General features: G+C 37.3%; 1 protein-coding gene across 3 annotated transcripts; it reads left to right on the plus strand.

Annotated features, from left to right (window-relative positions):
* The first annotated feature begins 829 nt into the window (after positions 1 to 829).
* Positions 830 to 27,189, plus strand: LOC137999709 (AF4/FMR2 family member 3-like). 3 transcript variants are annotated; one of them, XM_068845568.1, is made up of 11 exons: positions 830 to 1,044; positions 1,758 to 1,850; positions 2,611 to 2,773; positions 13,048 to 13,117; positions 14,609 to 14,647; positions 15,232 to 15,273; positions 16,384 to 16,991; positions 20,205 to 20,229; positions 24,269 to 24,316; positions 26,745 to 26,886; positions 27,100 to 27,189. In XM_068845568.1, the coding sequence occupies exons 3-11, from the start codon at positions 2,742 to 2,744 to the stop codon at positions 27,153 to 27,155; spliced, it is 1,062 nt and encodes a 353-aa protein (XP_068701669.1). In that variant the 5' UTR covers positions 830 to 1,044; positions 1,758 to 1,850; positions 2,611 to 2,741; the 3' UTR covers positions 27,156 to 27,189. The 3 variants fall into 3 exon arrangements, with proteins under 3 accessions (XP_068701669.1, XP_068701668.1, XP_068701670.1); XM_068845567.1 differs by lacking the exon at positions 1,758 to 1,850; XM_068845569.1 differs by lacking the exons at positions 830 to 1,044; positions 1,758 to 1,850; positions 2,611 to 2,773 and adding an exon at positions 8,218 to 8,579.

Here is a 27,189-nt window from a genome sequence, read left to right on the forward strand (position 1 = left end):
ATGTCGAGTGCCACTTTGTTATACCGGGAGAGACACCCGACATTACTTTCCTACAGAAATGCAGACTATTCCACATTTATCCAAAGTTTCTGGGTTAAGTTTATTGGTTTTCTACTCTGCTCGGAGAGGCTTTTCTCCGGGTAACCTACGATTTGATATGCGTTCATTGATTTCTGTACCGAGTGTACCGATTTCTGTACCGAGTGTACCGATTTCTGTACCGAGTGTACCGATTTTTGTACCGAGTGTACCGATTTCTGTACCGAGTGTACCGATTTCTGTACCGAGTGTACCGATTTCTGTACCGAGTGTACCGATTTTTGTACCGAGTGTACCGATTTCTGTACCGAGTGTACCGATTTCTGTACCGAGTGTACCGATTTCTGTACCGAATGTCCCCGAATTAGTGCCCCTTTGCCCTAAAATAAAGTTAATTAGTTCATTCATTAAAAAGACGCCCAACTTTATCCCAGACGGATTATGCATCTCGAGAATTATAAGACGACCAAATGGCTCGAGTGGATCGTGGCTGTCGAAGTTTGAAAAAAGGAGACTTTTTTTTTTCAAACATAAGTGGCTACATGGCAACTTGCATGATGAAGCTCTAATGAACGAATTACTCTGTAATACGTAACTATATCGGCCTTTGCCGTAATTAAATCTTGTTTTTTACTCAAAAACCTTGCTGAATATCAAACAGTGACTTTAAAAATGTTTTGTTTCTCACAGGGTGCATTTGTTTTGCTTCTTGCAAACTGCGGCGCCGAGCAAAACCGTATGATAATTGACGTCATCGATACTCAACTCCAAGTTAATGATCATTAATTACGTCTTTGTTGCCACTACATCGTAAAATTGGTAACACTCAGAAAACAGTAGGTTAAGTGATAGCTAAGACCGTTTTGTGAGGGTACATTTTCTCGCTGTCTCAGTCTTTCTTGCAACGAAGTTTGTGGTTCGAGAGAGGACGAAAGTAGCACATTGCGAGCATCTGGGGCGATTTGAGTGGGCTGTACTCGCAGGCTAGGACGAAAGAAGCCGATGGTAAACTTTGAATTCTCTCTCTAAACTTGAACGCTTTCCGAAACATTTTGCTGAATAGTTGCTATACAACACCTCGAATAACTTGAAATCATTTGAATATCGCAAGGTTATATTTTTAAAGGATTTTCTTGAAGCAGTCGTCGATGTTTTTGTTCGGCATTGAAATACATACCTTGCACTTAGAGGTTACGTAATCCGCTACTAAAGCAAATTTATTTGAAAGTAGTCATGACTTTTTCGTTTTGTTCCTTACTTCTTCCATTTTTCAATGCTTTCACTTCACTGCTCTCTTCTTTCGCTGTTTCGAAAAAGGAACCTTTCAGTCACATGCAAATCTATACGGTCAGAATGTTTACACCGGCGACTGAAATTCGTGCAAGTGTGTGCTACAAGCCGGAACAGGTCAGATCCGTTTTGCGATGCTTGAAGTCTAGCGATTGACCATCCTGAGGGCAGAAGATATTAACTGCGTTAATTGAACCTTCCCGTTGTTGTCCCAGTGTGCAAGCGCTGTTCGCCACTAGACGTGCGCCTTCGCATGTGCTGCCAGTATCAGCCCACTTATGCTGCTTTTATTATTTTTTATTTTTCTTTTTTTTGTGCACATATTCTGAGAATCCTAGATTTTTTGGTTTAACGTTTACGAACTCTAGCGCTTAGGCAGCTCAATCATCATTGAAGCTGATCACTGAGTTAAGTACTCATCTTTAAAGCCATTCTAGACAACAACAGATCCTCACGTGATTCGAGTCCGTGAAAGAAGTCTTGCAGTGACCTTTAAAACTTATGACAAATATGGTGAACTGGTAAGCAGTACTTTTCTGTGGTGCTATTTTGAGCAATATAGGGTTTGTGGATGGAACCCGCAAGTGTATCCATTCAAGTGTATCCAAGTAGGGAGCAGAACTTTCCAGCGATTCTGTTCAAATTGATTCTTACGTTTTGACTCTGTGGATGGAATCCTAAAATCCAAACGTATAAATTATGCTACCCTTTCGGCGCTTTCTGCGGCGGACTTTGTATTGTGAGTTGTTTTTTTTAGATGGTCATTGCGTGACCATGACATTAATTTGAGTGAAAAGATACCTCTTGATCCAATCAATATCAGCTAAAGCAAACGTGCCTTAGTAGACTTTAGCCTGTGTACATCCGCCTCCTCAGGAGGATGTACACAGGCTAGGAAAACTCAGGAAAGTAGCATTCTATGAGGTGTAACAGCCGAGCCCGGTCTGTTTTGAACTCTTGGGCAAAATCAGTTGTTTAGAAGAACACTATAAAGATGCGGTTTGTGTAAATCATACATCTCGCTATCTTTCCTGTTTTGTGTAAAATACTTGGGGGTACAATGTATAAGTGCCTTCTTCCTTATTTATATTGTAAACTGCCGTCAAAACTAATTAAACTTGGAGGGCTTGTGTGTTCATATTAAAACATATAACGGGATTCAGAAAAAAGTCTCTTTTCCTTCGTGTTAGTGATTTTGGATGTGCAGCCGAGAATAATGTGTGCTGCAGCAGGTAGGAGTACAGATAAGATCATATAACCTTGACAACCAATTCGTTTCAGATTTCTTGCGGTCAGGTATTGTGCAAAACGGAGGCACGTCGTCATCTATTGTTTAGAAAGTCTACGTGCCATTGGAAATAAGTCATTCTACCCGTTTGGAAGAGCTCAAAAATGAAGAGGAACAACACAGAATGAATCACAAATATCTGGTTCAGGAGACACGGTGAGTGAAATTACACATGTTTTCAAGTAACTGTAAGCTTAAGTTAAGTAGCAACGAAGAGATAATTTTCATCATTCTCCAAAATACCGAGCCACGCTGATGTCAGAGGAGCCATACTCGAGTCTCCACCAGCGGTTTTTTTTTTGAAGTCGCAAAAAGTTAGTGTAAAATAGAGTAGAATTTAAATTATACACAGATCGTTATTTTGCCCGGGAGGTAATGTTTTCCCTTAGCGTCATCCCTTGAACAAATCTGTAATTTTGAATTAAAATAAGTCGATATAATGACAAAGCTCTAGGAAAATGCATTTAAACAATTCTGTTTACATCAATAACAACCCGAAATAGCAGAACAAATCAAATGAAATATTTGCTCAAAAATTTCGCAACACTGGTGACCATATATGCATAAATAGAGAAGAATTTCCGTCCTTCTGCAATCCTTTTTTAACACAATGAGTTTAAGTACCTCATTGTTTTGTAATTTTCCGCAAAGTGCAAGGCTGGGTTAAAACGTGATTACATCCTCATGTCAGCACTCTATATTATTAAAAATAAATATACCATTAATATTATTATTATTATTATTATTATTATTATTATTATTATTATTATTTTGCTTTATGTTTGATCATAGCAATCTGGGTTCTAGAGGAATTTCTTTACACAACGGAGTCAAAAACATTCACACGAATGCCCTTCTGCGTTGCAGACGTATTTCCGGTTATCGTTTGTATAACCGGAAATACGTCTGCAACGCAGGCCAGTGCTTCATGTGTAGCTGTATCGGTAAATAACAACGAATTTATTCAATTCTTACGGTTAACCTTTGCGAGAATATAAATTTGTAGCCTCCGTTCGCTTCGGTTTTTGCTAGCAGGAATTTAGCATTGAGTTTATTGAGAGAAGAACACATAGAAATTAACTACGTGTAGGTTAATAGTATGTTATTTAGTGAAATCTTGAAGTGTCCTGCGCAAATTTTGTTTTGCTTCCCGGATTACTGTTTGCCTTTCTCACCACTTCAGTGCCAAAAGGCTTCACAACTCTCGCAGCACCCTGAAATAAAGTCGCAAGTTGATTAAACTTTGTGGACTGTCTGTCTTGTCTTGTGCGGTTCGATACCATTTACCAATCCAAAAAAAAAAAACGCATAATGATAGCGTTCACGTGGGATGCTACTGACAGTTAGATGGACTGTTGCTGTTGTCTCATGTATGGTAAGATTCAGTGTTGATATTGTTAACGTGATCCCTTTTCCTGGCAACCCAAGTTTCCTGAGTGTTAAATGTTCTCGTGAGCAAGCTAGACGGAAACCGCATCAGCGGTTGTCATCTTAAGGGCCGATTTAGGGCCGATTTACACGATACGATTTTGTCGCATGCGACAAGCTCACGACAGGCCTACGACATGACTTACGATTGTCCCAGCGTCTTAAAACATGTTTTAAAATGCTACGACATTTTTTCTGACGTACACAACAATCGTAAATCATGTCGTGGGCCTGTCGTAAGCCGATGTCGCATGCGACAAAATCGTACCGTGTAAATCGGCCCTTACACGATACGATTTTGTCGCATGCGACAAGCTCACGAAAGGCCTACGACATGACTTACGATTGTCGCAGCGTTTTAAAACATGTTTTAAAATGCTACGACATTTTTTCTGACGTACACAACAATCGTAAAACATGTCGTGGGCCTGTCGTAAGCCGTTGTCGCATGCGACAAAGTCGTACCGTGTAAATCGGCCCTAAGAGCGGTATATTAAGAGTCGACGTTTTCGGTTGCCTGTGTGCAGCCACAACCCATGTTTTCATTGCTCGATGACTGTGCTTTGTGGCTAGACATGCTCAAGATTTATGGCCAGAGTTCTCCAGTTCCCGATCTTTCTTTCTCGCCCCGCGAAAAGAGAGCCTACCTTCAAGCTAGATTTAAATTTGTGACTTTAATAGTTGTCTTCTTTTAATTGGCCTTGTATCACTTGACATGGTTGAAGTCGTTGGTTTCTCTGGAATTCTTTTAAGTACTTCCCTGTAGGTACGTGCATTTAAAACTGTTGAAACAGACAGATCAGAGGGGAGTAAACTAAACTAGAGAACTGCTGCTGCGGGCATTTATCGGCGAATCCACACTGATGTGTTTTTTGCTTTTTAAATGTATATTTTTAATTCTTTTTCGCCTCTGTTATGCGGTCTGTTATCCCCACTACTCATTAAAACACACCATAGACGCGACCGGAGACGAAGACTTTTCAAACGATTTAAATAGTGGAGTCATACGACAACGATTCTCCAGGTTTAGTGTGGACAGTCGAAAACGAAAAGTTTTGAAAATGAAAACGTAAAAAGAGCTGGAGAATTTCGTTATTGTTGTTTTCATGAAAACGATGCGAAAGAATAGTTTGGATGAAAGATATGTTGCTTCCTTGAGATGAATACGGGAAATACGGAGAATTGTCAGAAAAGCGTTAGCTGTGCTAGGGATTGAGTGTTTCAGTTTTAATTAAAACGCAAGTTGTTCCTGTAGAGCGGTTAATTATTTTTCTGTCTTGAATCAACCAGAGCTTTCTTGGCGACGTGTGGGTGGTCTTACGTAATCGAACTGTCCCGAAAATTGTGCGTTATTTCTCGAACGCGATAATTGATTTTCTGAGTGGTCAAAAATTAATTAGATTTCAGATTCAATTCCATGTAAGTTAAATCGTTTTTACTAACATAAGCATTTACGCATCATATTGGGAGCATTTACAAATTCCATTTCGCTCCCTAGATTTTCCAACTTTCATTTTGCAAAACCATTTTATTCGATTTTATCTTCACTTTCCTTTCTTTTGTCAACAATTTCAACGTAGTTCATATCCTCAGAATTTTGGGAAGTACTTTGAAAAAGGAATTATTTTCCGGAATTAAAATTGAGCTCTTTTTCAACAGACCCTCAACATGAGGAGAACCACATAGCTGGGTAGATAAAGTTGAATTCGCTTCAGTCAAAAACAAATTACCTTCAATAAGGCAAAGAGTGAAAGTCACTATAGAACCTGGCATATGCTTAAAATTTAATTTGTTGGCAGTAACTTTTTTTTCATTGGAGAACTTTGATGATTTTTCTGGTAAGTTAATGACATCTTGTGCGGTAATCAATCCCAGGCCACATTAGTGTAAGCCGAGCGAGTGCTATCAATATTGTGCAGCAGTTCTTACCATGAAAGCAAAGACTGTGATTAGCGACCGCACGACAATCTCGACCCCAAAGCTCTTCTCTTGACTGAGGGAGAGAAGAGTTTTCGTGAAGAAAAATCAAACGCGGCTCTAATTGGTGCATTCATGTTAGCACGAGGAGTGAGCAGGCGCCGTAAGTAAAGTTTCAAATAGCCAATTTTTGGCTACAAGAACCTTACGGCGCATGTTCTCCTTGATAGAGTTTCCCAGAGCCTTGGGTCGATCCAAGGCGCTGGGAACGAGAATGGACCGCACGAGTTAAGAGTTTACGCTCTGGGCACGCGCACTTGGAAAAAAACAAATTTCAACATACCACCCCTGCGCACAACCATTTCACCCTGTCAATTTAAAATTGACACTTTTCTGATCCTGATGGGGACAAACCTGACATTGGGTAATGGACTCTTGATACGCTTTCATCCAGTCAACCGAAAGGTCGTGGGTGCTTAACATTTAGCCAAAAATTCCGGATAAAATTTTTTTCCGAATTTATATATTGACCAACCGGATGAGAATGGCTTACCATTTAGTACTCCACTCCACATTCCGTCCCGAAAATCACGAGAAAAGACCTGGAAACGGAACAATCCTCGCTAATGGTAAGCGAATGTCCCGAATTTCGTTCAGAACGGAAAAAAGTGGACTACCACTGGAGGTTACCCATAATTTCCGAAAAGATTTTCGAAAGAATTGCCTTTCCGTATGACCTCGAACCAAAATTTCCGGATTTTTTTGGCCAGTACATGGTAAGCACCCGGTGTACTAAAACTGACATAATTTAGTGTACTTGACTGCTAGGATTTTTGAACATTTACATATCTATGATGGCCAGGAATCGACTCCCATGATCTCCTGATTATTTCATTTGCTATTTAGGTATCGCACCTACAGTATGTACAGTTTCTCAAAAGCGAATGTTTGAGGCAAGGTACCCCAAGAAGAATTTGCGTTCGAGAATAATTCAAGTAAACTGAAATGCTATTTACGGTATTCTCCCCCTTAGCAGGCATCCTAAAAAAATGTTAATGCTCACAGCGGTTATAAGTAACACTCGACGACATTTTTTCATATTCCGAAATAAAATTTAGGTGGCCGCCAATCAAATGATTCAACTGGCACCAAGAAAACAGGAGTATCGTTGTGGAAACTTTTGATATTTTACTTTCGAAATATGAAGAAAAAGTCCTTGATGGGCCCGTGTACGCGTGTAACTGTTAACCGCCGTAAAACTACACGATATGACACAACTTACGAAAATATCGCGTTTGGGCACCTTACACCCGACTGCCAAACATTTTCAGTACTGTACCGTTCGGAATTTTCATCAGTTTTTAGCAGGATCGTGGGTAAGTGGGGATCATGTTTGAAAAAGGTCTGCACATTTCGCCACTGCTATCAGATTTTAATACTTGATTCACAAATGGCTGGGTTTTTTTAAAAAAAGAGTGCCATTTCCGCCATTATCAACCTATCGGTACACGAATGTGTGAATTTTATGAATATGAAATTAATTTTACGTGTAAACGATATCTACGTTGACCATCATCTGTTATTACGATGCTTTGACGCGAAAGAGTTATTTTTAACTATTTAAGTAAAGAACGTTCGCTCTACTCGCCCAAAATATCAAAAATGTACGTAAAAACCAGCAAATTTGCATTTGTCCTTATGTGGGCGTTAATTTCAATATTTGTGGGTAATGTTATGTTTTAATATGAACTGAAAAGCATGGGAAAGGAAATGTGATTCAAGTGGACAAAGCGATAACAGATTTTAATTTTAATACTCCTCCTTTTAACTTTATTCAGAAGAGACAAGCTAAAAAAAGCGCCGATATCAATTTCCAAAATCGGAATAAATTAGATTGGCGAAACGGATCACGAATTTCATTTTACGCAAAGACGAAGAAGCATTGTTGCCGTATGTGAAGGTCGATCACGCGATTGGAATTCTCTTTTATTGTTAAATCCTTATTGTGGACTAAAAAATAAATAATGGGAAGCTAATGGGAACTTCTGAATCAGAAACAGAAAATAGTTTCTTTCTATGTACTTTTTTGTGCCAAATCCTCAGAAAAGTGAGTTTTCGCGGACATCCGGATTTTCTGTACAGGGAAGCCCCCATTTCCGGTGCTATCTATTTAGCGGGTTGATTGGCAGGTACTGTGACCAATGGAAGCACCGGAGATGTGTTGTTGAGATCACGTGGGGTCTGATCCTGCGTCACACAGCTGCCCGAAATCTCGAGATTTTTTAGCGGATGAGGGACTCCTCAATTCTCAACTGGTTTTGTTTGTCGGGCTATCGAACATGTAGGCATCAAAGAGCGAGGCTTTAAGACGCTGACTTCCTCTCGAATTACCCGAGGAATCACCTCCTTTCTTGTTCAGCCTTTTACTGTATCACGCGTGGCGTTGGTCTCTTGTCTTGTCGACCATACAATAGTGTTGATGTTCTTTCGTAGACTGGTGAAATTTCTTAATATTGAGCCCCGTTGCTCGCTTTCCTCGGATTTCCAGTTTTGTTGTCCGTGCTGTCAGCCGCAGTGACAGGGCCACTACTCTGGGAAGTACAAGAATGGCTTCGGGGTGAGTAGCAGAAGAATACATTTGCTATAAAGTTCGTTCTCTGTCTGAACACATTCAATCTTTATAATCTTAATATGGCGCGCCAAGGTACACCACAATTTACGGGAGTTTCAGTACCATGTTACGCGAAAGCATTCCACTGATTTTTTCTATAAAAAAGGTCAATTGCCATTGCTATAGTCGTGTCTTCAATGGCGTCGAGAATTAAGGATTCGTCTGAAAACACTTTAGAAATTAACGTCTCCATTCCGCGTTCGCTTCTCTACCGCCCCCTCAGTCTCTATGGGTCTCTGCAGCTAAGGGGAAAAAAAAGAATTTTCCAACCTGAAAATTTCGGATATCTTAAACGTTAAGCTCGGAGACACGGTGACAGTATCGCAGACAAAACTTGGCAGAGCGATCAATTTTTGGTGTCTTGTTTTCGCTTAGATGTCTTGTTTCGAATTTTATTGTGTCATTGCTGTCCATTCCAAACGTCACGTAGGCGCCCAAAATAATTTCTTAAAGTCGACAATTTCGATCGGTACAACACGTAACTAAAATGGTTGATTTTCTTGTTATTGATTGGGGTTTAAACGATCAGCGAGTTTTGTTTGTGGCTTGCGATCATCTACTGAAACAAGTTATTCTTGAGACTAATATCAACTACGGCACACAGGAGAACGATTTTATATTATACTATTCTGTAATTTCATATCCCATCGAGAAAGGAAGACAACATTCTCTAAGGTGTTTATGAAATCGGAAGTGTTGGTCACCTTCGGTTCAAAGGCAGAAAGCCAAAATGCCCAGTTAACATTTTCGAAGCGATTCAGAATCTTTCATGATCAAGGCCTTCAGCTTTAATCCGAACCGTGAGAATGGTTACGTCTAAAACGAAAATTGTTTATGATCATGCTTTGACAAGCAATCGATTAAATCCTTTCCACTTTACTCCATCGTAGTGGACTTTAGCCAGTTTCTCAACTGTCGATAGAATTCTGGATATGGTTAATAGAGAAAAGAACAAGAGTACCTAAATCTCCTTTTTGAATTAAAATTAACATAATCATGATCATGCCCTTTTCACTTCGCACGTTTGGTCGCGTTTGGTTTTAAATCTCGCATTGAGAAGTTTGGACAGATGTTGCCATCGGCTCGGGCGGGCAAACTTCCGACAAAGATGTCGTGTTTTAAAATATTTTTACCAAATCCATTATTTATCGAACCTGAATTGGGTATCTTGAATGTCTCCCCCAACTTTTCTTTGGTTTATTTTTTATTAGAACAGATATTGCTAGTGCTGGCAGGAAACATTTAACGCTATTACCAAGAATTATTGATTCACAATCAATTATTCCAACTTCCTGGGTTTCGGAATGGAAATATTTTTATTTTAGAAACATACCCAAACCGCAATCGATTGGATTCGGCGTTACTTCTAGTCAACATCTTCAATAAAATGACCTACTAGCTTATAATGTTTTAAGTGCTCCTTTTCAAGATGTAGCTCACATTGAAATCTTTTCAGAGAACATCATGCTTGTTGTTCTAATTATTCTTTATTCCAATTTGTAATTAGTTATAGTTTAGTTTTACCATTGTAAGATTTCTCTTCGTTTAATCACAAGTGCATTCCAATTCAATTTCTGCAGTTACAAAAGTTTGTAAATTTTCTTTTCAGTACAGCTGATTGCTGTATAAATTCATTTTGAACCAATGTACTGACAGCATTGACAGGTGCGGCAATTTTTATCTTCTTTAAGAAAAACCAAAATGGTAAAATTGCAAAACATGTCTGTTGTTCATGAACCTATGAGGTTTTTCTTTTTGTCCTAAAGCAAGATTAATGACAGATTTGAATTGGTTTTAAAATGGCAATCACAGAATCACAATAGGGACCTTTTAGATCGGAGGACGAGGACGACTTTCTGTTCTGAGCATGCACGCTTAGAAAAATGTAGGCCTCCAAACCTTATTTGCATGTTCACTAGGAAAAACTTGTACTCTTAGTTGTCCTCATCCTCCGATCTAAAGGTCTCTAACAATCTGTATAAAGTAAATTTATTTTTTTCTCTAAAAACGTTAGGCTTGGATGACATGTTATGTTTTCTGTGTTGCTTACCAGTTGTAGTTTTGTGATCAGAGGAAGACATTTTGACAAATATTTTATAAATTTTTCATCAATTTCCACATATAATCCTTGAGTTGAAGAGGCTGATTTCTGCTGGAACAAAGTCTATTTTTGGTTATGTATTTTCATATGTCCACGGAGGGTAACTAAGCAATAGTGACTTCAATGCTCTTACATGTATTTGCTGTTTATGGAATCAAATGTTGCTGGTTGCTATCTTCTGCTGTTGTTGAAAGGGGATTTTAATAATATTATTTTTGTATGGTTTCTTTTATGTGCTTTCCAATGTACATGTATATTCATTTAATTTAATTTTCTTGGTTGTTGTTTGGCTGTCTAGAAGATACCAATATTTCATTATGTTAAACTTAAACAGGCCTTGCTTTGCATATGTAACATTATTGTCTGTTATCTCCCTCGGACCACCATGTTTGTTGAGGTCATAGGTTTAGATTAATTAAATTCAAATGAAGAAATTTCTATCTTATTCTAGAGCACCTGTAACGTAATTCATTTGTTTGTAACCAGTCAAAACAAATTATTATTACGTATGTTCCACATACATTATTAATGTGTGGTATTAAAGTTATCAGGTGATGCTATTAATATCCTCAGCTGATTTCAAAAGTATTTTCAGAAAACATGATGAAAATCTAAAGATACGTAATATACAGTGTCTTCAATTTCTGAAGGAGACGGTTTTTAAGATGGGTAGTGTTTGATGGCAGGAGTTGTGTGTTATGTTTCATGTCCCCAACCTTTTTGCCTTCAGTGGTCAGAAGTTTATAAATAGAATTTAACATGTCCTGAAAAATAAATAAATAAGTAATTAGAAAAAGGGCCCTTTCTTCACACCTTCATACCTTTTAATTAAACCATTTTATTTTGTGACCCAGATTGAACTTAAGAAAAGTGAAAAAGTGATTTTCCAATAACGTCTAGAACTGAATTTTTTTTTTTTTTTATATGGTGATATTGTGAGAAAATGGTTGTCTGATGTCTTTGATTTTCATTTAAGCTTTTCTGTCGTGCATGATACTGTCTGGGTTTGTCAAAATGCCATACAGTACTAAAAAGTACATTTCATTGTATCTGTATTCTGCTGAGTAAATATTTTAGCACTTTAATAATGGCATTGCATTTTTTAACCCAGTAACAATCTCAAAAAAGATATGATGATAAGTTCTTGTTTTGTTTTTAATTAATGTAATACAATCCATTTGTAGCCATTTGGCTCTTGCGGGAAAAGCTTAGAGCCTTCATTTTGGTAATCTGCCTCTTGATAAAGTTGACTTACAGCTATAGTTTAACTTACAAGTACGAGATACCTGGAGGTAAGGTTAATCCCGATCTGGAATAAATAGCAGAACATTGAAGACCATAGGAAATAAATTTGTAATCATAATAATTACTATTGTTCCTGAGATTTTCAAACACTATGGAAGTGAAAACCAATCGGTATGTTTGTGAAGATAATCTCCATATACTACATGTACGTCACTAGTTTTGATTTTAACTGTGTTGAATTCACATGTGAAGAATGTTAGATTATCTATCGCTCAATGTTGGGTTCCATTGACTCCTGCGATTGAGAATTAATAGATTTCACTTGTGTTAAACTCAAATTTGCTTGCTGAAGACTTCCAACTTCAAACTGTGTACATATCATTGGTGATTATCGATTTCAAGGAAGTTAACATTTGTGGACTTGGCACACAAAGTGGTAATGATTGGCAACTTCATCTGTGACCTTGGTTGTGTTGCCTGTGGCATCATACTTTAGGGAGATTCAATCAGTCGCAATCTTTCAATAAGGTTTTTATCTCTGGTTATACTGGTCTGCCCTTTTTAGCTAATTAATTTTTGCTGGTTTGCCTTCTCTGAGGTCATACAAGGATGTAATAATGACTGCTAGGAATGGCAAATGGTACCTCCAAAATCTTGGCGCTCGCAAATTTTTCATCCGATTTCAAAATCTTGACAACCTTTGCAGAGTCTTGAAATCTCATTTATATTGCATTTATGTCAGTGTGAAGTCTTGCATGTTTTGGTCTTGGTCTGGGATTGGCAAACAAGGATCTCAGCGAGTCTTGGATTTTACCATTTGTCACCCCTGCTGTGGCGATGATGTTGTCTGAAAGTCAAAGTTTAGTGTGTAAAATGTGTGGCAATCATCAAGGATTGTACATGATCTTGAACAATGCCCAGTTGTCTATGTTGGCCATACTGCATTTTGCCACACACTTCAGAATTGTTGTTTATATTGCAAGAAGGGATGATCATTGACTAGAGTAATTGGCTCCCTAAAAATTATTGTAATGGTGTTCTTTATTTGGTGTTTGAATAAAATTTTAGACTGGCGATTCATGAACGAGAGAGAGAAGAAGAAAGACGCCGCCGAGCTAAACTGGCACCACAGGCATCAGTAAGTTGATTAAAAAATAAAAAAATAAAAATAGAAGTTGATAAAACAAGTTGTGGTTGGCAAGCAGTCCTTAATTTAAAGGGGCTAGGTCATGCAATTGTAGGCAATTTCAGCACTGATCGAATGGTCATAGAATTAACTAAAATATCAAAATAACTGTTCAAAACTATAGAAGAACTCTAACAAAACACAGGGAAGCCAAGAAGGGACATGGATGGACAAAACTGGAGAGGATTGAAATGGATTGAATTTGGGTAAATTTGAAAAACGTCGGCCCACCTTTTTTCAAATTTATATCTGCCTGTATCGAAATGTCATTTACACAGCTGGAAAATCATTCTCAGTTGTTATGTGGCTGTGATTTTGCAAATGAAATACTCTTGCTATGTCAGTTTGACGTTTAGAGCTTATAATTAACAAAATTAAACAAAAGTACCTAAAATAGCGTGACCTAGCCCCTTTAATGATGTAACCTAAGAAGAGCACATCCTTTTATGTGCCTGGAACAGACTTAAACCCATTGACTCCTGGCAGTGAGACTTAACGTTACAGTTTTTACTCCGTCTAATGCCAGATGATTTTACTCGTCAACTGGGGGTGAACTGCGGGTGTCCTGGGGTCTCTGTGGAGTCAAGGGGTTAACCAGTCAAAAACTACTTGTCCCCTCCATTAAGCACTTTATCGTAATGACGTTTATTTAGAGGTTATCAACGCAAGATGACACAATGTCAAAGTTATTATTTTACTCCAGTGGATAGCGAAGTTTTGGTAAAGAAAAGAACTTGTGGACTGTTCTGATCATTACCTTCCAAAATTTAGTTGATGGTGTTTGGTTGGAATTATGCCATTGGAACCGCGGAAAGAAATGCATCTGTGGTATCCTTCTTATGGAACTCTTGTCCTTGGGTCTTGTTGTGTGGAGCACACAAAAAAATCATTACACATGGCTTTCTGAATTGCTGGGTTCTCTAACCCCTCTAATTTTTACATTCGATTATTAAATATCGCATGCAAAAGGTTTGAAATTTGATTGGGAAAAATTGATTAATGCTAGACATATGCAAGCCTTACTGTTACAATTATTTATGATTGTAAAATAGTTTTATTGGGTACAAAAATGTATTACCCAGAGGTAAAGATGGCTCATTTGTACCAAACAAACTTTGAGAAGCTTTTGCTAATGTTAAGAAATGTTACTGTCCTTTTTCATCTTGAGTTTCCTTGGTATATACAATAATAAAAGTGGAGTTTGTTTGACACTTATAACCCCACCCCACATGTGACAGAGCTTTCTAAATCATGAATAGTCAAGGAGCTATTTTGGTCAGTAAGATTTATAAAGTTGTGTTTTTTAAAGGCATTAAATCTTGGCATCCATTAAAGGTGTCTTCGGTTTTCAATCAATTCTTCGTACATGCAGTTTTGTACATTAATCGTTGATCATACACTACACCCTTAATTTAGCCTTTGTTTCCCCCCATATTAATCTAGAGCAATGCTGACATTCCCAAGTTTGAAGAACCAAGGAGGGTATGTTTTGTAGTTTTACTTCACTAATAATTTTACTGAACTAATCACATGCATGGCTGTGATACCTATATCCTAATAACCCTGAATGTCTTCCTTTATTCAAGGGTCTTGTTACCCCATATTATCGGGGCTTTTTTTGGAGGCAGCCCCCTTTGTTGGGAAACTCAACGAAGTAACGGCAGACTCTGGCGGTGTTATGTGTGTTTATGGGGGGTAGGCATTGTCTGATTATGACCATTGGTACTGTCTTTTTCATGTGATCTTTGCCCTTGCATCTTGCCTGCTTAGCCCTCTTAGGTGTAATTATTTTATTTAAGCTTTTAAAACCCTAGCAAAGCAGTTTGCTACCATTGTTGGTTTAGTATGGTAGCCTTTGTGGTGTTGTCTTCTCGTCAACGGTAGACATGCTAATTCTTGATTTACCAGTACAGGTATGTAGATTGAGACCAAGCAAACTTAGGCCTTTGTGTAGAGCTTGTTTTTTTTCATGAATAGAATTGTTAGTTAAGTAAAAAATAGAGCCTCACTAACCATAACTGTGGAAATTGTCAGTGTTGTGATTGTTCCTTTTCATTGGTTGCCAGGTTCAACCATCTGCAGAAGATCTTTTGCAGCAGAGAATTCAGGTGAGGGTGAATGCTGGAGATGAACTCAAAGGTGTTGACTTGAAATATGCAATTAGCAACATCATGGGAACCCATATTTGCTGTTTGGGGGTCATCCGTGATGATTCAAGACTTGTGTGGATGTGTGCTATAAAATTACAGTACTGTAATTATTATTATTATTATTATTATTATTATTATTATTATTATTATTATTATTCAAATTAGAGTAATTTTACATGTCCATAATTATTATGAGATATAGTCTTAGGACAAGTAGAGACTGTACAATATAACATTGAAAAATTGAAAATCACGAAGGTCTAACAATGTTATAATTTCCTTATTTGCAATTTCTCAACGTTGTATTGTACAATGCCTACTTGTACTCAGATCATTTCTAATAGAACTTTCAAAAAGTGGAGAATAACATGCAACTTTGAGAATCGTTATTTGGGTGCCCACTTGGATCACTCTGAACTTTTCATGGAACAGTTAATCTTTTTACGTTTAAAAAATATATATATATATTGGGGGTCTGTGATTGGAAAATGAAACAATAGATGATACAAAGTGCATCTAGCCCCAATAACAAAAGAAACTTCAGGTCTTAAGGACCAGTGGAAGTAGCAGTGTCATAGGTACAGGATACTTGAATACTTGGGAGCAAGGTTCCCTGAAATGTAATGGGTGGGGTTTCTGTACAAAGACAAGTCAAAACTTTTGTACTTTTTAAATTTCTGTTTTATATAACTTCGGTTTTTACTTTTTCTAGTCAACCTGGGTAAAATCAGCAAATTGCTTGATATAAAAAAAATCAAATTATGTATCTAATGCTAAATAAAATAGTAGAGGTTGCTTTGTGGGTTTCATCATATTAATTTTAATATTTTGGGTGTACAATATTATGTAAACAGATGTGTCCAGATATGCCCATAATTAAGATGCAGGCAGAATTCAATAAATGTCATGAAGTGTCCCCTTGCTCTTGTGCCCAACTTCAACATCGCTTGTGTCTTGGAATACAGATAATTAACGGCACAAATTGTTCGCCATGCGGTACAGTTTTGCTGTTTGTAGCACTCCGTGTGTTCACAATTTGTCACATGCTGTGTCTTGATTTCTTGACAGGCCACATTGGGTACTTACGAATCTGTGGTGACAGTATTGCAAAACCAAAACCAACTTTATGGCATTCCCAGACTTCCACAGACACCAGTGGATGGTGATCAGAAGTTCCAGTTTAACTCAAAAAACAAAGATTCACTAAGTCCTAGTGACGTAAAGAAAGCTAAGACTGCATCCTTATTATCCAATTATCAGGCAAGACTTCAGAAACGTAGTGAGCAGAATGGGATAAAAACTCAGAAATTTAATGGAGTGCTGTCAAACAGCTCTGGACATGATAAAGTGAAGTCTCCTTTCGTTGCAAAAACTCAAGAGAGTCATAGTGCACCTAAGAGTTCCACACTGTCGCAGTTAAAATCCCCACCTCTTGCTGAGGTGTCTAAAGTAGATAAAAAGAAGACTGAATCAAAAGCAGTTGTTAATGGTTCCGTGAAATCATTGCAAGGAGAAGAGAAAGTGAGGGAAATGACTAAGCTCAAGATAAAAGAGGAAAAAGATGAAAAGAGCAAGCCTAAAAATGAAGTGGAGAGTGGTGAAGTTCTGAAGGGAACAGTTGTCAAATCCATTACAAGTAACAAAAGCAAACCACCTAAAATCCGCCTGCCTGAAAGGTAAATATTTTTGTATCTCGTCTTTGTTGATATGTCCAGCTGTGTTCATGCATGCACATGCTGCCAGAGTGTGTCATTGCGTCCTTGGACACACTAGTTTTTCTTTGGATTCACAGAATATAGAGTGTTTTCACTCACCTGATCAGTAATCTTGTTTTTTCACTGAAACAAAAGAAAACGTTTACATGATAATAGAGCTGAATTCCTGAAGGATTAGTTGGGTACACCAACATGGCCGCCTTTCCATTGTTTAGGTACACCAACATGGCCGCTGTGACATCGTGTGAAAACACTCTATAGAACAAAGGGTCCAGTTGGACGCAGAAAAAAATTGAATGTTTATGCAAATTACAAATGCCAGGAAAAATATGTGTTCAAACGGCTTATTTCACAATGAAATTGAACATGCCCATTTCTCACTATGGAGGCAAATGATTTCATCATGTCAACGATTATGTCCAGCTTGAGGAGTTAAATTCTTGCGTTTGAATTTCCACGTGTCATGTGACGTTATCTGAGCAGTTTTTCAGGCGACACTCTCGATCTGCCAATGACATTTCAGTAGAAGTTTAGGTTGTTGCATGCTTTTCAAGTGAATTTCAAGCATTAGTTTGTTTATTGTGAGCGAAATGACAGAGAACCCAACTGTGAAGTATATTAAATTTTTGTTTTGTGTGACCCAGTGTTTATATTAAATCCGGATGCACACCTGTTATAATCTCGGATCTTGTTTTGCAGGTAATTCGTCTGTTTGCAAATTATTATGCAACTTTTTTGGAGTTCGTGTTAAAAGTAATGTGTTTAACATGAAACTTGAAGTTATTCAAGTTCAATATTAACATTGGCCATGGCGAAGTCACGGGCCAACAATTTGAATCACTTATCTTGTGTACTCTTTTGTTCCCAAATTAAACTGCAAGTGCTGTTAAAATAAATGACGCTCTTTTACGGAAAATTGATTCAGTTCTCTTTTTTGGTTGGTTGTGGTTGTCAACTGGAACCAACAGTTCCTACATCGAACGGTTTCCTTGAGATGTTTTCAGATGTGATTGATGGAGCTTTGATAGCACATAATCTCAATTTTGATCAATGAATCAACGGGCATAGCAGTTTCAAAGAAATTGATCATTTTTATTTTTAGGACATATTTGAGGGGAGGGATATTAAAGACTTCGTTTTGGTGCAATTTATAAATCTGAAAGGTTACTGTAGCAGCAATTAAGAGGAAATTAACTCTTTTTGAATATTAATGTACCACCAAATTTTTCAAGAAGGGGTCCAGAGGACCCCCAAAGTTGAAACCTGGATCTATACATGTCTGGTAATAATTACCCTGGAAGCTCCACTCACCCGAAATTGGTTTTCAGGGAGGTCCTGTGTCCAATCGAATTGGAATTTTGAGATGTTGGTTTATGAGGAGAGGGGAAAACTGGAGAACCACCAGAAAAACCTCTCGGAGCAGAGTAAAGAACCAACAACAAACTTAACTCACATATGCCAAAGAGCCCAGAATCGAACCCTGGGCCTCATTGGTACTATGCCAGTGCTATTTAACAATAATTATTATCCTACGAGGGCACGCTGGATATGAAGTGATAATGACGAGTTGGTTATAATCATTTTATATCCAGCAAGCCCAAGTAGAATAATTATAATTGTTTGATTAAAAACTCCATGGTGTTCCCATGGATAGTATTGTCAACTAAAGCATTGATTTTTTGCCTCAGTTTATTCCAGTCCAAAACGGCTTTTGTCTGCCATTTTTTCTCAGAGCTGCAAAAACGTTTTCAGCTTGCTTTATTGCTGATGTGTTCCTTGACCATATTAGGTACAGCAGGTATATGAACTGATATCCTGTGTTCGGCTAGCCAATGAGAATGCTGGAAATCTGATACCCGTAGTTCAGTTTTTAATAAAACCACTTAGCCATCCCTTCTCTCCCCCTACTGGAAGACAGTTTCAGTTGGTAGTTGTCAAAGCCAATAATTTCTATAGAAAGACTATCCTTGGAAATTAATTTTCTCTTACCTGCAATGTTAATTAATGCACTCTAGTTCAATTTTCCCCATTTTGAAAATACCTCTGACTTAGTGAGATGGTCATGGCAAATAACAATTATCTGCTCTCCTATTCGGTTGATATTGCACGAGAGGGAAAACACATTTACTTCAGAAAAACTAGGAGCTATAGACTTGTTTGTACATGTAGTATGGTGCAGTGGCCAAACATGAAGCTACTTGGATAGCCCAAGGCATGACCATAACCCTTCCTCTTAAAATCCTTGGTTTTGAAGCATTTAAGTGGAATTTCCTGTGTACTGTATTGAGATCTATCACTTCCTAATTAGTCCATTAGCCAGCTGACTCTTATTTCACAAGTTTTGGGGGGTTTTCCTCTTTAAAGTTTACATACATTTTTTCAGTGTTATTCAAATTAGAGGACTGTTTTGAAGACTTGTGCCTCTGTACAAGTAACTCACAAAAAGAACAAAATAGGTTGCTATTCTTGTTTTCAGTCTTCCACTTTTTACAATTCTGTTAATGCTTGAAAGAATGTAAGATTAGCTAGCTTTTTTTTGTTTTTAATTCAAGAATCTTTCAAGTTGCGTCATAAGGTAGAATTTCGAGATTGAGGCAAATTTGATCAAGGGATTCCATGTACTGCAGATCCTGTGGATATTTCTTGTTATCCCAATTAGCTACTCTTTACTTACTTAAAACAGATAACTCTTTTAACTGATTGCCCAGAAGTAATGAGGACTTTGGAATTTGTTGCTCCACCTGTATCTTCTGCAAAAAAAATTTGGCATTTTAATAATATTAATGTTTTTCACTGAGTTGAACCCAACATTTAAGAGGATAATCAATTCCCAGACAGGAATAATGGACGCACTGTCTATCGACACTTGACAACACTTGAAAACTCCTGCTCAGTAGTTTCCTTTTTATCAGTTGATCTTCAGGAGGGGGTATAAATTTCATTTCCCTTTTCAGCTTTGGCCAAAGTACATGTATTCATTTTCGTGAACAAGGGCAACTGAAAGTTAGTGCCGGTAATTGGATTTACCGGTATTGCTAATTTCATTTGTGGGGAATTATTAGATTGAATTGATTACTTTCTAGCTTGGGTTACCAGTTGATCTTGTGAAAGGATTGTCATTTTGGTACTGGCCCTGTAAAGTTTCCCTTAATGACTGTGTGTTTGTTTTCACAGGAATATAACTACAGCATCAGCAGAGGTGAGAAATTCCTATATCGTGATGCATGCAACCCTGTTAAAAGTTAATGCGATTTGTTCCTGACATACGGTCATGAGTACTGTTGAGGACAAAAGTGTAGTTAAGCGGAAAACATTTTCAGCTGTGGATACACAAAGCGTATCCACGACTGTGGTTAGGGGTCAGAATATGCAAATATGTCACTCACTCAGATGTAAACTAATTGACAAGTAAACAACTGTTATCATTTTTTTTCAAGATATGCCAATTTGTCACCTACTCAGCTGTTTAATTCAAATGGATAATGCCTCAACGTAATACGTCAGAAGAAAGAAAAGAATCAAACACAATTTCACTCTAAATGGCCATCCTCTGGTACTTCATAGGCTTTTCACAACCTAGTAAAAAGTTTAAAAGAGCCGAAAACACCGGCTGGCGATTGTTTTTACCTGGCTCTTTTGCATCTATAAAATGCAACTAAATACAGCATGTTTCATGATCCGTTCCAGATTTTGTGAAGGGTTGAAAAGTTTTGGACACAATCCTTGTTTTTACTTATCGCAAAATGATGCATTCGTAGCTGTTTACATAGTTGAGGACTCTTCGGCTATATGAAAATGACCTGGAGTAGCCTGCCAATGATAACACATTTTTTTGTGGATAAAAATCAAACTTGAATTCAGGAATTATTTCCTAGCAAGATCAGAAAGCAACTGATCGCAACAGAACAAGCAATGTATTCATGACTTCTTCACAGTTCTCCTTTGATTATCTTCTATGCTGTGTTTTTGTGTGTTCTCACAAAAACTCCCACTTGAAAATAATGGTTTCGTCTGCCTTCCTATTCTCTTTCAAACAAGATACATTGTAGTTCCTTGTCAATTTAATCGTTATTAGTCAACTTATATTGTTATTGCTCTCTGTTGCAATTTTATTTTTGTGTATAATTTAATCATCTTGAAGGACTCTGTAATAAATACTCTATGGAGTAATGTCTTAATTAACCAGTAAAATTTGCAAATTGTAACAGTACTGATTGATAACCACAGCTGAAACAGAATTATATGATAAATTATTGGGACCCTCCACATGCTTTTTGTGGAGTGAGGACTAAAACAGCAAGACTTGCTTTTGTGAAGAATGACGTTAAAGGCAATTTGTTGTGTAGGACAGAGTCCAAGTGATGTATGTATTGATGCATTTTGTCACAACAGCTTACAGCATACGAGCAAACTCTCATGTGTTGAATGTCATTATTACACCAGCTGCTAATCACTAAAGAATAGGTCTTCATTCAGTACCTTCGACTTTACAAAAGCTACTTCCAATTACTGTGGCGACCAAAGTAATTACTCCAGATTACTGTGCGAACCACCTTTACATCGTTTTGTAATTTTATGTTAATTAGACCTACTGCCATCATTTTGAAATAAATATTCCTTGTTAAATGTGCTCGTCATAGCGAGGCCAGAAAGGCTTACATGTATTAGCATTAAAACAAAAGAATATTTTATTTGGCCACCATTATGAAAGAGGTCTATGTTTTGGACCACAACACTGTCACTGTGAATACCAGGCCCCTTACTTTTCGAATATAACTTACTGTGTTGTGTGTTCTTTGGTGTCCCTGTGCCTCCAGCCAGGTGATCCAATGCTCAACCAACTGAGCCAATAGGTTATCAGTTCCTGTAGTAATTGGAAGGCTATTTTCTCACTCTTGCTTTCGAATACGCTACAACTAGTCTTCAGTGATGCCTGTAAAATATGAAGTAGTTGTACATTGACTCACAGGAGAATAATTTTTACAGGTACACAATAATTTAGTTAAAATTTGGTCTGTTATTAATAGGCCTAGAACATCCCCAGCCATTCAATAACTGTCCTCTGTCATAGTAAAATGGGACAATTGTTGTTTTTGTTAGCTGTTGCTTACCATCTCAAAATAGCCGGCACAAATGTTTGCTATGGTTTGCACTTTCAACAATATTAATAATGTCTCCCTTTTTAGATTTTGCCTGTGGATTTTTTTAACATGATAAGGGATGGTTCTTATAATAATTATAGTTAAACCAGAAAACAGCAAAACTCTTGATCTGTAGCCTTTTTCTGGTAACAAGAGTCAACAACAGTCGAATTGTTTAACCATGCCGATTTAAACATTAGACAATTTTGTTGAAGTTCAGTGTGGGAGGTTACTATTTGAAATGACCAGTAACTTATTCTAAAAGAGAACACACCCACACAATAGCTGAACTTTGAAAGTGGGAGTATTGCTATTCTTTGGATAATTTTCATAAGGAACAACAAACTTGTGTACTGAAAATTTAATTCCAATTTAAAACAAAAAAAAGGGATGGTAAATTTTTGTAGGATTTATATTTTTGTTAGTTACTGTGAAGGAGACGTTTTGAAGTAAAGCAGGTGTTTTTTTGTGAAACTTTGTGTTTTGTTGGTGAAGAGGGTAGTGTAACTAATCTCACTTGAATGAGTTCGCTTACAGAGTTAGTATTTTGTTTAGTGGCCTAAATCTCGCCGTTTTTAAAAATAATTATCATGTTCTAACACTGTTTTATACAAGAATATTGTCGCTTTGTTGAGTTTACAAGTTTGGGGATCGTGATTAGCATAACAAACAAGGACTCATATTCCTGCCTGATTTGAAAATGTGCTCTTCTAACACAGCTGACAAGAGTGGGCCCCGGGTTAAATTTGCTTTTGTGAAAATTGAACTGTATACGATTAAAAACTGAAAGGTATCGATTAGTCAACTGAATTTGCGTTAGTCATTGCTGTTAGGGGTTTGGTTTTTGTTTCTTGCCATAATTACATTGCCTATGCACTTTGCAGTGAAATAACGTGTTGGGAAAACTAAGCAGGCTTAGATCTCATAAAAAATTCAGATCTAATAGCCTTTTCAATCAATTTTGTTTGATTTTCCCTGTCATTTTCTTTGTTTTATTAACCATGGTGTCAAAATATCATGGCTTGCAATCTGTATTAAATATGATAGTCCTTTTATTAAAAACGTATTGCAGTATTTTAGGTAGAATATTGATAAGGTCTTAGAAAGCTGAGGCAATGTTTTTTGCCTTTAGCCAAAAAAAAAAAAACCTTGTTTTATAATTTGACAGGTAATTTTTCATCTAAGGCAAATAGTTTATTCGCAGTGTGGTGAGTGTTGAGAAGTACATTTGATGTCTGTGCATTAAAGATAAGGTTAGAGCACCAAACAGACATCAAGGAGAAGCGCAGAATAAATAGCCACTTCAAAACATTTTTCTCGTTTCCTTTCTTTCTAAGTAGTGTTTTGACAATATCCAGAAAGTGAAGTTTTATGCTGTTGAAATATTGGTAGCTTTTAAGATCAACTGGAAAATGATGCTTTAATTGTAATTTTGTGTCCTCAGGATGTAGTGTGTCCAACAACTTTTTTTTTCAGTGGCACCAAGATTATTTTAATGCTGCACAAATCTAGACCATTAGTGATTAGAATCAGTTATCATTAAGAGACAGGTGAAACAGCAGCTCATCATGTTCATAGATACAAAGTCCTGTCTTTGTTGCGTGCTGTTGATAAAACTTCTCTTTGTCATGCTGCATTTAAGATGGTTTCTCATTTTCCTTCAAATGTCATTGGATCACTTTTGCCAAGGATGTACGTACGTGTACAGTAACGCTGAATTGGAGTCCTGTAGTTTTCAAACAGCCGTAAAGTTTTGCTTTTTAGGGATAGCTGATTGTTTCAGTTACACACATTGTACGGCAGCTGTTTCTAGAGAACCAGACAATTAACAGAAATCGAACTTTTTAAATTTCTGTTTACCTGAGACACTGTCTGAATTATATCTGATCTACATCCCTTTCTCTGGTTGATTTTATTGCGTTAATGTCTCTTTGACTACTTTCACTGCTTTTTGCTGGTTTGTACTTTATATTTCTTTTTGTTCAGAGTTTTTAATATTTGCAGTGTACTGAGGTTTGGATCATGGTAATGATTTATTCCCTTGGTTTCCCAATCATTTTTAACGAGTTATTGTTTTTCTTTTTTCTGGTCACGTAGGATAAATGCTCAGTGAATGAACCAACAAAAGTAGAGAGGATTATAGCGGTAAATAATTATTATTGTTTTTCTATCTTTGTTAAGACTTCTTTTACAATCATCATGAATGCCAAGTTGCTTCTTTAATGAAAAAAAAAATCGTAAAAGTCATTGTCTTCCCAAGCCCCCAAATTGACTCACTCTTGCACTCTAATCATTAGTTTTCATTTCCTTTCATTGTTGTCCCCCTCTCTTTTCTTTCATCCGTGTTGGTGAAAACGCTTTTTTTTTTTATGGACATTTTTTTCTTTATGTTTTAGGGTTACGTAATGTTTTGTGTTTTGCGCTTTACGTGCAGTTTAATAAATGAGCAGGAGTGTTTTATCAGGTCTTAAGACCATGAGACGAAGCCAGGTGGTTTTAGACCTGATGACACATAATCTGTGAGTTTATTGAACGACTAAAGAAGAAAAACAAGCCATGCCTTATTAGTATGCTTTATATAAAGCCTGATTTTGATATGATCATTTGGATCATCCGGATTGTCCTGATCACCCCAGTCATTTCAAATACTATTAAGAGGCGATCAGGACGATTATATAGAAACACTACCCAGACTTATCACTAACAACCTGGGTGACTGAGATGACCTCGATCACTTGAATAGAACTGAGTTTTATCCGGGCAATCAAGGTTGTCTCAGTCGCCCGGGTTGTTAGCAATCGTATGGGTAGTGTTTCCATATGTAAATTTGATCTTAAAACTCCTGATTGCCTCTGAACATTATTTGAAAACCATTGACTGGGACAATCGGGATGATCCGGATGATCGTACGGAAACCAGGCTTTTAGATTATAACAAGGAGTGTTAAATCAGTTTTTAAAGCCCATGCACAGCCATATGGTGCTTCATCAAAAACCTGATAGGCTGCATAACTCATGAATTATTAATGAGTGTTCGAAATGCTGTCTTGGATTTCAACGTTAAAATTGCCTAGGAGGAACAAATTTCCAAATAGGGTAGTGCAAATGAGTGCCTGATGAACTTAGTGCAGGGCTCCTTATATTTGAATGCCAAAGAAGTATCATTTCAGCCACCAGTGGTTTCAGTAAGTGCCAACAGCCGACAAAACGTATTGGCTAGTTCACTCAGAAAAGTTGACTAACTTTCCCTAAATTGAAAAAAATAAAACGTTTCAAAAGATTAATACTCATTTGGACAACGGCAACGTGAAGTTCTTTAAACATTGTCATCAATTTTGCTTTTGAAATGTGGCGTTTGGGGGCGTTCATGCTCCCAGACACTTCGAGAAAGAGGCCGGTAGGCCCCACTTGTGGTTACAGGTGGTTGCTGTACTCAGGCTATCCACCCTCAGCCTCAAAATAAACAGATTGAGTCACTTTGTGTGAAGTGTTTAGCATAAACTACAGACAATGTAGTAATGTCAGCACTGGCCAGTTTGCATTTAAATGGATGCATTTGAGACCAATTTGCAGCACCAGTCACAGAAAATGTAGTCACATTCAGGAAAAGGTCTTTGGGTTTCCTTTGTTTGAATCTGAAAACTCCCAATGAAAAGCCCTCATTAAGCCAAGTAGCTATTTTTTTAATACTTTCCTTTTAGAATAATTTTTGTGTCCATGTGAAACAGGAGACTACAAACAGCAGGCTGCTGTTTTGCATAAGAAAAAAAATTAATATTCTCTCTATCTAAGTTAATTGTGCCTTGTTTGAGAAGTTGCTTCATATTTATAGCTACCAGGCCAGAAATGAGGGAAAAAACAACAGGTTTCTTTGATTTTTGATAAAATGTAAATTTCAGATCGATGTTTGCTGTTATATCTCTAATCTCTCTGTTGACTAGCTAGTTTCTTCTAATAGTCAAGATTTATCACATCCGTTTTAACATCTGGTCGCCCTTAAGACAGTCATATTGCTAGCTAAATTACTCTCTACTGGATGAGTGCTGTTAAGACTTAATAATTATTGACTTATCCAATATCCTCCTTTCAAACCATGCGTTCCTAAAAAAAATTGCTGGTTTGTTTCGCTCTCTATTACATGTTCTTCAGACCTTTCTGTGAATATCTTCCCATAATGGAGTTCATAACTATTAGTCGTATGTTATACCCAAGTAACTCTAAAGTAGGAAGGAACTGATTCTAAAATCTAGATGTTTGGAGGAAGCAACAATGTAAGTGCCAGAAGTGTGATTCATCAGTCATCACATTTCTGTGCATTACCCTTTTGAGGTGATTCTAGGAATTCCTAAGAAATCCTAGGAATTTCTAGGAATGAAGGTGTGCGTTTTCACGGTAATTGGAATATGGAATTCCAAGGTTTGGTTGATGTTTGGTTGAGCACATACAATGCCTGGGAATTACCAAAAAAACTGGGAATTCATTTTGCAAGGGTACGTAGTTTGTGTGGTAGAGATCCGCAAAACAAGTAGCATGAATTTTCATTCATGTCTTGCTTGTCTGTTTTTTTCAAACAGGAAATGCAACAAGTTGCCCCACCTCTTACTGGAATTCACACACCAATCAAGGGAGGAAGCTCTATTTTTGCCTTTGGACACAGAAATGCTACTCCAGAAAAGACTGTGTTTCCAACCTTTCCTTCAAAGAGAAAAAGTAGTGGTAAGATAATGATGTGGAATGGTCCAGCTCTCAATACAGAGAGAAGTTTTGTCCTTTTAAGATGATTTATACCATGGAAGACAAGTTGATTTTGGACATTAGGAGTCTTTTGGTTGTTGGGGAGGGAGAATAAACTGTATGCATTGAAAAAAAAAAACGGGATTGAAAACATTAAAGTACAGTATTTTTGTTTTTTCACTTTTTTTTGGGCAGAAAGTGCAGAGGTTAAAAAGGAGAATGGAGATGGAGTGGGCCCTGTTGAACGATGATTTGATGTTAACTGATGAAAGCGATGATGAAAAA

The sequence above is a fragment of the Montipora foliosa genome, chromosome 4, assembly GCF_036669935.1.
Source record: "Montipora foliosa isolate CH-2021 chromosome 4, ASM3666993v2, whole genome shotgun sequence".
NCBI classification, from domain to species: Eukaryota; Metazoa; Cnidaria; class Anthozoa; order Scleractinia; family Acroporidae; genus Montipora; species Montipora foliosa.